The sequence below is a fragment of the Capsicum annuum genome, chromosome 4 (genome assembly GCF_002878395.1).
Source record: "Capsicum annuum cultivar UCD-10X-F1 chromosome 4, UCD10Xv1.1, whole genome shotgun sequence".
NCBI lineage: Eukaryota > Viridiplantae > Streptophyta > Magnoliopsida > Solanales > Solanaceae > Capsicum > Capsicum annuum.
In genome coordinates this window covers 98758332-98768849 of record NC_061114.1, presented here as the reverse complement: position 1 = coordinate 98768849, position 10518 = coordinate 98758332, and the positions used below count along the sequence as shown (strand labels likewise).

At 36.1% G+C, this 10518-nt stretch overlaps 2 protein-coding genes across 3 annotated transcripts; one reads left to right on the top strand and one right to left on the bottom strand.

Moving 5' to 3' along the window:
- The first annotated feature begins 229 nt into the window (after positions 1-229).
- LOC107867803 (cyclin-A1-4) lies at positions 230-4562 on the top strand. 2 transcript variants are annotated; one of them, XM_016714232.2, is made up of 11 exons: positions 230-549; positions 1641-2019; positions 2123-2256; positions 2453-2545; positions 2631-2764; positions 2926-3001; positions 3079-3155; positions 3239-3272; positions 3372-3521; positions 3641-3775; positions 4127-4562. In XM_016714232.2, the coding sequence occupies exons 1-11, from the start codon at positions 346-348 to the stop codon at positions 4196-4198; spliced, it is 1488 nt and encodes a 495-aa protein (XP_016569718.1). In that variant the 5' UTR covers positions 230-345; the 3' UTR covers positions 4199-4562. The 2 variants fall into 2 exon arrangements, with proteins under 2 accessions (XP_016569718.1, XP_016569717.1); XM_016714231.2 differs by having other exon boundaries at positions 2120-2256.
- A 112-nt stretch (positions 4563-4674) lies between these two features.
- LOC107867802 lies at positions 4675-9192 on the bottom strand. Its single transcript, XM_016714230.2, has one exon. It carries the CDS (start codon positions 6983-6985, stop codon positions 4850-4852), a length of 2136 nt encoding a protein of 711 aa, XP_016569716.1. The 5' UTR covers positions 6986-9192; the 3' UTR covers positions 4675-4849.
- Positions 9193-10518: the final 1326 nt, after the last annotated feature.

Sequence of the window (10518 nt, the reverse complement as noted above, 5' to 3'; positions counted from 1 at the left end):
TCATCAGCAGCAGTACACATGCTTTCATCTCATTGGTCCTTCGCATTTCAACTCGTAAACCCAGTAATTTCCAATTCAAACAGGTGATTTTTAGTGGGCCCACCCTTTGTCCGCTCCTAACGAATACCTAAACTCAATCGGACGGACCAGATCTTCCCTCAATTCAAATCACCCCTCTTTCCCCGCCTATAGCATCATAGTTTAATCATTTATTTATTGCTTTTATATACTTCACATTTCACACACACATATACGCTTGTAATAGCTTTCTTCTTCGTTTCTTCATTTACTTGAAGAAGCGGGTGATCGAATTTTTCTATTGAAGGGTATTTTTGGAAGAAGGAAATGACGACGATGAACCAGAATAGGCGCTCGTCGGTTTCTAGTGCGGTAGCGAAGAGGCAAGCAATGGCAGCTAATTCATCGTCGTCGTTGTTGGAGAATAATCATGCCGCAAAATTGATGGCCAAGAAACGACCGGCTCTATCGAATATCTCGAATCATACAACTGCTTCCGCTCGTAACTCGCTCTCTCATTCCTCTAAACTTGTGAGTCATTTTCTTCTTCTTTTTTTTCACTCTTCAATTGTTCTGTCTTAATTCTGTACCTTGTAAAGCTTGTTTAACTGTACTTTTTTTTAAACTGTAAGAAAATACTTGGAGTACTAGGGTTTTTCGTCTTTTTCCCGTGGTCTTTTTCTTTGCCTTTTATTGTTGAACTACTACAAATCGGCCAACTGGCATTCAATTATTATCAAACTGACTAAATCTTTTAACACTATATCAATTTTTTTCGTATGTTGATACTGTAAATTTGTATAATGCAGGGAAAACGTGGGTGGGTTATGTGATATTTTGTGGGTTTTCTTTCTTTTTTAACTAGAGATAGTTCCATGGTTCTCATTTTTTCTTTTTGTGTAAGTTTTTTGGAGGGTTCCTTCTTGGATTACGTGGGGTTCCATGAGGAATATGTTAAAGAAAAGGACTGAACAAATTAGCTAAAAATCAATTTGAGAGATTGGGTGATTTCTTTGCTGTCAAGATTTTGATATGGCGAAGTTGTATTCTTTGTTTATTGACTTCCCTTATATAAACAAGTTACACTGTTTTTATGCGTCAGTTATCAAGGGAATCCACTTGTGGGGTGGATTTGTTTCCCTTTTTATTAAAATTATGTTGGAGTTAAATATTATTTTAATGATTAAAAAGCATTATGAAAGGAAAATTTGAAACATCTTCCCTCAATTTTCTGCTTTTTGTCTCCTTTTGTTTGTCTGTCCACTTTTCTTTTTGAACGTTTGAAGAAATGTCTTAATATTTATGTTAATCGGTTGAAGAAGACTTTTTGCTTTTTCAAATGGACATAGCATCATTGGACAATCATGAAGTGGATTATTATTTTCAGATTTAACATGAATTGTTTAGCATATCATAAACTAATGGTTTTTATTACTGTTCCTAATTTGTTAGGAAAATGTTTATCTTTGCATGAATGAACAGAAGAAGTTTAACGACTTTTGTTAATTTTGAGTTTTCACAGTTGGATGAACCTTTTATGTAATAAGCTGTTTTGCAATGTGAGTTAATGTTTCTTGCATCTGAAGTTGGGACTAACCTGAAATCATTTTTGACTTTGGAAGGCACCGTGTACATCCAAGATTGTAAGCGTTAAGAAGAACATTTCTACTAGCAACAGCAATGCAGTTTCTTCAGGTACTGCTGTACTGCCAGCTTCCTCCTCTGTCAGGCCAAGCAGCAAAACTGTTGTATCAATTCAAAGAAGTGATGCAGTTGCGCCTAAGATCACTACCATTCCTCTTCCTGCTACTTGCAGCATGGACATATCACCGTCTCACTCAGACGGATCATCGGTCTCCATGGATGAATCTATGTCAACTTCTGACACAGTGAGAAGTCCGGAGGTCGAATATATTGATGACCATGAAACGGCTGCAGTTGATTCCATCGAGAAGAAGGCGTGTAGCATGCTCTACATCTCAGAACATGTCAAAGCATCAGGTAGTTTTACCTTGACGTTTGATCTTTTCAGCAGAGAGTAGTCCTTGTTCTAGCATTATAACATCTATTTATACAATTTATCTATTTTTTATTCCAACAGCAGATATATGCAAGGGAGATGTACTTGTGGACTTGGAATCAGGGGATAAAATTGTCAACATTGATAACAATCTTGTTGACCCACAGCTGTGTGCTACAATGGCCTGTGATATATACAAACACTTGAGAGCCTCTGAGGTATTAAAATGTTTACACCCTTAATCTCTTTTCAATTCTTATGATCTTTTAAATTTGACGCTGCTGGCAACTTTAACCACCTAATAATTGACAGCTTTGCAATTGCTGTTTGAAATATAAATCGAATTGCAGTTTTACTAACATTTGCGGGCATTTGTCAAATATGTTTTAATGTAAGCTTTGGTCATTGTAATAGGCAAAGAAAAGACCTTCCACAGATTTTATGGAGAGAGTACAGAAAGATATAAATCCTAGCATGCGTGCTATCTTAATTGACTGGCTTGTTGAGGTAAATTTCTAGTATCTTACGACTTAACAAATGTTGATGAACTCAGAAATTCGTCAGTTTGATATGGATATTGATTGATGTTTAGGTTGCCGAGGAGTACAGGCTTGTCCCAGACACACTGCATCTGACAATTAACTATATCGATCGATATCTTTCGGGCAATTTGATGGATAGGCAACGGCTACAGTTGCTTGGAGTAGCTTCCATGATGATCGCGTCGTAAGAAACTACCTTCTGACCTCTACTGCATATGTTTTCGCCATGATCCTTAATGAATTTTCCTTAGAGTGCTTTTCATATTCTTACTTCCTCAAATATTGCAAGCATTTCTGTAAGAAAGTGCTCCAAGATATTAATATGGGAAATCCTATATATTTCAGCAAATATGAAGAGATTTGTGCACCTCAAGTAGAAGAGTTCTGCTACATAACAGACAACACTTACTTCAAGGAGGAGGTATATGATCTTGATTCACAGAACCTGCAGCTGTTGAACTTTGCATTGGGAATAACAACTGTGTATTTATTATGCAGGTCTTGCAAATGGAGTCTGCTGTTTTAAATTACTTGAAGTTTGAAATGACAGCGCCAACAGCCAAATGTTTTCTGAGGTTAATATCTTACTATTATCTAGTACTAGTAGTTGTTTTTAAGTATGATGATTTAGGAACTTATTGTTGAGATATACTGACAGGAGGTTTGTTCGTGCTGCTCAAGGACTTAATGAGGTAACCTCTTCACATGTAAAAGGATAGTTCTCCAGCATATTTTAGACAGGAGACAGAGTTGAGTGAAAGAGCTGATTACAATTTTATAATCATCTACAGGTCCTGTCACTGCAGTTGGAACACTTGGCTAGCTACATTGCAGAACTCTCTCTTTTAGAATATAACATGCTTTGTTATGCTCCATCACTCATTGCTGCTTCTGCAATTTTCTTGGCCAAATATATTCTTCTCCCCTCAATGAAACCTTGGGTATGTACGAATTAGCATTGTGGCAATCATACAAACGGTTACAATGTATTTCCCTGCTTATTCTTATTTTGACAATATATATTCTTATAAAATCTGACTTTTGGAAACTCCTAAAACAGAACTCTACCTTGAGGCATTATACTCAGTATCAACCCTCTGATTTACGAGACTGTGTCATGGCACTACATAACCTCTGCTGCAATAATAACAATTCTAGTTTATCAGCAGTCAGGGAAAAATACAGCCAACACAAGGTAATTTTATTTCTGATCTCTTACTTTTAGCCCCCTCCGACGATGAAGAAGGGGAATGAAATAAAGTCCAAACATATGGTATACTTTCTAGATATAGGCTTGCATAATTCCTTTTTTAATTCATCCCAAGCCTGTATACTCGAGTCGGGACTGCAATTAAACATTGATGAAGAGCGATAAATGTCTTTTGAATCTTTTTGGATAAATGATCGACCTTCTGAACACTAATCAAATCATGTTAAACTGAATAATGACTTGATAGACATATATGTTTATGTACATACAGAGGCATATCGGTATCTGCTTACACGTCCTCCCGATTTTATTCTAGTGTTTGGTTTTTTGAAACAGTACAAATTTGTTGCAAAGAAGTATTGCCCTCCAACTGTACCTGTAGAGTTCTTCCAGAACATAAGCAGCTAAGCCAGAGAGATATCAGTGGAGGCATTGACTTCAGTTTTCCAATTGATTGTTGGATTGATTCATGGCATTTCAACGGGAAGGAACAATCTTATAGTTTAGTCAGAAACTTGCGATGTCCCTGAAAGAGCTTCAGTCTTGGTTCTTCTCGCCTTGTGTGGCCTTAGTAGAGCATCTTTGTTTGTGATCATTAACATTGACATTGCAATTAGTCTTGTACTCTACTGTTCTTCTCTAGATTAGTTACTCTAGTCAGTTTGTGTACAGAAGAAGAGCAATTGGCAGTTTCATTAACTCAGAAAAACTATTCAGTAATAATTCTTTTGCGGAAATTTTTCAGTTTGTGTCAATTAGGATTGAGAACAAACATCCAATTGATCAAAGTCCTGATTTTCTCGTCGTCAAATGAGCAACTGGTGGACTAAATTAGAGTTGTCCAAAAGTTGGGTGAAGAAAACAAACTAAGCAGTAACACATTGTGATTCAAATTCTTTATTTTACATCTATTAGTTCGCTCCAACTTTTTATATATAATAAGGATTCATCCTATATACACCGACAATGTTAAAATAGTTAATACTGCTACTATCAAAAGATACATTATTATTCTATATTTTACAAATAACACACAAGTAGAAACCACAAAACAGAAACTCACTGACCACACTCAATCTTGGTTGAGCCTAAGCCAAAAGATACATCCGTTAAACTGGCATTAGGCTTAACATTCAGCCAGTGACAATCTTCAAAAGAACAGGGATGTCCACCATTTGGCCATTCCACATCCACAGGTTTTATGAAAGTTGGCCCCCAAGCGGGGGTCCCATCCTCGTACGAATTGTGGGTTAGTCTTTGGATTTCCGAGCCATCTGATTTGATCACATAGATATCACCATATGGCTGATAATGATGAGGATTCGAGATGGGTTCAGCCGATACCGCAGCATAATCTGAAGTAAACACTATATACTTCCCATCCGGGCTGAAATACGGGTGGTTAGTCCGCCCACCCGTACCACTTTGGATCACCTTCTTGATTCCTGTTCCATTAGGGTGAATCATATACATCTCGAAACTACCTGACCCGGGGTTTGCTCGGTCAGATGCAAATGCAATCCATTCACCATCCGGTGACCAATTACACATAGTATCCGTCCATGGACCCTCTGTCAATCGACGAAGACCACCCGCCTCTCCTTCCAAAGCATCCATAATGTACAAGTTCTTGTGACCCGTTCGTCCGGATCGAAAGACAATCCATTTTCCATCGGGTGAAGGAGATGGAAACGCATTGTTCTGCCCTCCTATTGTCAATTGTTTGTGGCTCAGGTCTTCATCGTCTACATTGATGGAGATGACATCCACTTCTGTGCTTTCACTAGCAAATGTAGGTCCAATGCTAGTGTAAATTACACCCTTTCGTTTCGGGTCCCAAGCTGTGGAAAAAGCCGTTCTTGATGAAATTTGACGCAGACCTGACCCGTCATAATTTACCACATATAATCCAGGTAACCTCACATACGCTATCCGGTCACCATTTGGTGAAAACGACGGAAACGACCCGTCAATCCGGAATAGAGAGATTCCGGGTATCGGGTTTAGAAGATTTTCCAGTAACAGTGTATCACTCCCTCTTCCATTGCCTGCACCTCTACATTTATGGTACCCGACCCATGACGAATCAGGCGAAAAGAACGGGTTCAAATGATGAGCATGAGGTGAAACAGGTCGGGTTATTTCTGTAAACTTCATCGAATCAACGTTGAATAGCTCGATATGCCGATACTCTGAACCTGCTCTTCTGGTAGCTACCGCAATGAGATTCTTGTTAACAGTTGAAGCAGCTGGTGTGAACACGTGCAAACCCGGTGGTGTGACTCGCTCTAGAGAGAGAGAGCCAACACCGAGTTGAAATGCTTTCGGCAGTACAGCTTTGAACACACTCCACCACCCATCATCGCACCGTCGATGGAAATATAGAGTATAATCATCAGCCCAAGTTGGCCATCCACCATGGTCCACCACCTTAACCCGACCCGAACCATCACGAGTCAAGAACACGTAGATATCTGTAGCGAGTTCTTCAACTTCCCCACTCCAGCCCTTCATCCCGTACGATGCCACCGCCGTCCAAACACCTGACGGAGACACCACGGGGCTAAAATCTGCCACCCCTTTCGGTGTCAACCTCCGGGTCAACCCGGAAACTAAATGGGTCGAATATACAGCAGCCCAACTCGTCCGGGGCACACCCGAATCCTCATGAGTCGACACGTATATCAAAGATTCTCCAGATAAACTAGGCTTATCTTTCAACGAAACCTGCTTATCAGGCGCACCCACCAACGAAACCTGAACTCGAGTAGTCGACTCTCTCCGAGTTGGAAATTCAAGTATCGCTCTTCTTTCGCCTATGCTCCGAGAAGTTCCGTGAAACACAGCATCGTAAAATATATGGTGTGTGCCGTTCCGTTCCGTAACGTAGATAAGATGAAACGGCGGCTTCCCGGAGTTGAGGAAATTATCGGGTAGGCGAGAGAGCAAGGAAGGTGGTAGGGAGGCGGGGAAATGGCCGTTAAAGTTAATGGAATTGCCGTCCGTTAACTGTAATTCGTTCGACTCTGTTGGTGGGTGAGTTGTAGGAAGAGCGAAGATGTCGAAGGAATAGGTTGATCTTCCTAAGGTGGTGAATATTATGCTGGTGCCATGGGCTGCTGATGTAGTAGGGGATGGAATTAAGCTGAGAAGGAAGAAGAAGATAAATAGGTAGAGGTATTGTTTGGATTTCATTTTTATTGTGGAATACTATTGTTTTCGATATTTTTGTGGAAAACTGGTATATCGGTCCCTGAAATTGTAGTGAGTGGTGAGTGGTGAGTGGTGAGTGGGTTTATAAGGGATGACGATTTGACAAAAAAAGATAACTTCTAAATATCTTATTACTCTTGGGGGCCGTTTGGCATAAAGAAATTTTCTTTTTTTCGAAAAAAAATTTCGCTTTGTAATTTCAAATTTGAATTCTAAAAAGTGAAAACAGATTTTTTTTTGTTTTCATTATTTTTCAACTTTTATTATTATTATTATACATAACTCCAATTTTTTAAATTTTTACACAAAAAGCTACTTATAATTACAGGCAACCACCAACAAACAAATAAAAACAAATGGTAAGTACTATTTTTTCTTAAACCGAGAAGTCTTTCAAATTGAATACTATACTTCAATTACTTCTTCAACAACCAATACTATTTTCTTTTATAGAAGTCTTCAAAATTGATCTGAACTTCAATTTTTTCTTCAGCAATAAGTGCTATTTTCTTTCACCAAGAAGTCTTCAAAATTGAATACTATATGAACTTCAATTACTTCTTCAACAAATTCTGTTCAAAATTCAAGACGATTGAAAATCCAATTTACTTTTTCAACTACTTCTTTTTACTTTTGGCTATAAAAATATCTCAAATTGAAGACTAACCTCAACTTCATTTTTTTCTTCCTTTCTCAAAATATTACGATACTTTCAATCGGCCATTCTTGAGGCTCAACATCAATAGCTTGCGGCAATTTTGACGGTACTTTTTTTTGCTTGATTTGTCATCATATTTTAGATTTACTATCCCCATTATATTGAGATTTTTAAGTGCTTGGCTATGTGTTGATAAATTTCAGATGCTTTTTTGTTCAATTGTGAAATTACTTTTATGTCTTTTTAAAAAAAAAATTATTATGTCAACTTTTATCGTGTTGCTGCAACTGATGATGTTAGGATTATTTTTTTAAGTTTTGTAATGCAAATAAAACTTAAAGATGATTTTGGAATATCAGATGAAAACTCTGTGGCAGCACCTCAATTGGTTAACAGGGTAACATATAATCCTAACTTGTTTTATGATCTTCAACTTATATAAGCCATGTTTGCAGTTATATGTTGTTCAAAAATGGAGATTTTTATGTGTCCGATTATTTTGTTGCTATACAATAGAAATGTAAAAGAATGAGCAAATCACGTGGTTCAAATGCTGATAAATGGACAAATGATGATACATCTATTTTGATCCATATCCTACATAATTATGCAAGGAATTATGGATTTAATGGTTATATCATTAATGTTCCACGTTGAAGGGGAATTATAGATGATTTTTGGAGCAAATTTCAAAAGAAAGACATTTATGATGAACAACAAATCAAGTCCAAACACAACAGATTGAGAACCTTCTTTGTTATGCCGGTGCTCTGGTCTGTTGTCTTGCCGTATCCTTACTTTTCCCAGCTCTCCTTTACAGACACAAAAAATTTCAAAGAGTTACTTCTAAATTGTTCTGAATATGGTTGGGATCCTATCACTAACACAGTTACTTGTCCATCTGATATTTGGGCGATACATTTATCTGTAAGTTAGCTATATGAATTAAATTTTGTAATGTTTTGTTTATGTACATTAAACTAAAATTTTTGGGATCCAGTCACTAACACAGTTACTTGTCCACCTGACATTTGGGCAACACATTTATCTGTAAGTTAGCTAGATGAATTAAATTTTGTATGTTTTGTTTATGTACATTAAACTAAAATTTTCTTTTCAATATTGTACAACAAAAGAAAGAAAGAAAGAAAGAAATGTAAAGTTAGGCAAGTTCAGATACAAGGGGCTTGAACACTTTGAGTTGTTGCAAGAGATATTTGGAAAATCATTTATCACAGAAAAACATGTGGTTTATAGTACTGCACCTGATTCCCCACAATGATCAAATGAACCAACTAGAGTGGATAAAGAGTCTTTTTCTTGTGATGACGATCCTGATGGTATTGGGCTTATGCATATCACAAGTAGTGGTACATGGACTGGAAAGCGTACTATGACTGATCCATTTATGACAATTGATGGCGGCACATCTATGCGTCGTAAAAAGGGTCGTGCTACAACTATGGATAATATACATGAATCTCTTGAGGAACACTTAGAGTGGAAAAGAGAGCGAGCTGAAGCAGCAGAAAAAAAGGAAGGAAAAAAATTGAGCTAGATATCTATTCAGAGCAAATTGTCATTTTCCAATTGCAATATATCATGGATACATTTGACATCGAGGAAAAACAATTTTCTCTAGCTGTGGCTCACTTGCGTGACCTTAGCTTTCGAAAGATATTTGTCCATATGGTTGAAAAATGACAAATTCAGTCGATTAGAAGCTTGGGAAAATTTTGAAAAACTAGTGGTTGTAATTATTTGTGTTGTAGTCTATTGTGATGAAACGCTAAATTTTTATGTGTGTAATGCTTATCTATTTGTATCGATTCTCTATGAAAAATTCACTTAAGTGTTTGAATGTGTAGTAATGTATCCATTTGATATTGAGTTTCATTTGATATTGTGTTCCTATTGTATTAATATTGTGTTCTTTCACTATTTGAAGGTTGTTTGTAAGTGTTCATCGAAACATATAAGCATATCCAGCAAAGACACCAGTATGACAATGATATTGAAAATTACATGTTATTAAGACTGGCAACGAATCGAAATCGATATCGCCGGATCAATTTGATCAGAATCGGTACCGAAACTTTCTCAACGAATTTATCGCCGGAACCGAAATATCAGAATTTTATCCTGGTACGCACCGGTCCATTGGTTACCGGTCGGACCGGAACGACACCAAAGCAATACCGGAAGAGAAGCCAAAAAGACGGCTTTAACGTACTACGTACAGTTTTTTTTCTTTTTAATTTAAATTATATATATATTAACTTATATAATTTATATAACCGATATTTTATTTACATTTTTATTAACTTTTTAAAATTTCTAACTTTATATATATATATATATATATATATATATATATATATATATATATTAATATAATATTTTTTTATTAACTTTTTTTTAATAAGTTTAGTTTAATATATCTTAAAAAGTTTAAAATTTTAACTTAAAAAATATATTTTAAGTTTAAGTTAATAAATATAACATGTTTTAATATATCTTAAACTTAAAAATATATCCTTAAGTTTAAGTTAATATAATATTTTTAATAAGTTTAAGAAGTTAAATTATATTTATATAATTTTAAGTTGTAAAGTTAAAATTTTTTCTAACTTTATAAAGTTTTTTATTAAACTTTTTTTTTTTCATAATTGCAACAAACAAAAGACAAATTTTAAAATAAAATTAGGCGAATAGCCATTATATTTATTCAAATTTCACACGTTGTATATTTATTACAAAGATATTAAAAGAAAATCTTGGAGTAACTGGTAAAGTTGTTACTATGTGATCAGGAGGTCACGGGTTCAAGCCTTGGAAACACCCTCTGGCAGAAATG

Excerpts from the sequence above, each read along its gene's own strand:
- LOC107867802 (XM_016714230.2), bottom strand. The coding sequence starts at position 6,985 with ATGAAATCCAAACAATACCTCTACCTATTTATCTTCTTCTTCCTTCTC.
- LOC107867803 (XM_016714231.2), top strand. The coding sequence starts at position 346 with ATGACGACGATGAACCAGAATAGGCGCTCGTCGGTTTCTAGTGCGGTA. Across the intron at positions 3,002-3,078 it reads ACACTTACTTCAAGGAGGAG|GTCTTGCAAATGGAGTCTGC; the intron begins GTATATGATCTT and ends TTTATTATGCAG. Across the intron at positions 3,522-3,640 it reads TCCCCTCAATGAAACCTTGG|AACTCTACCTTGAGGCATTA; the intron begins GTATGTACGAAT and ends CTCCTAAAACAG.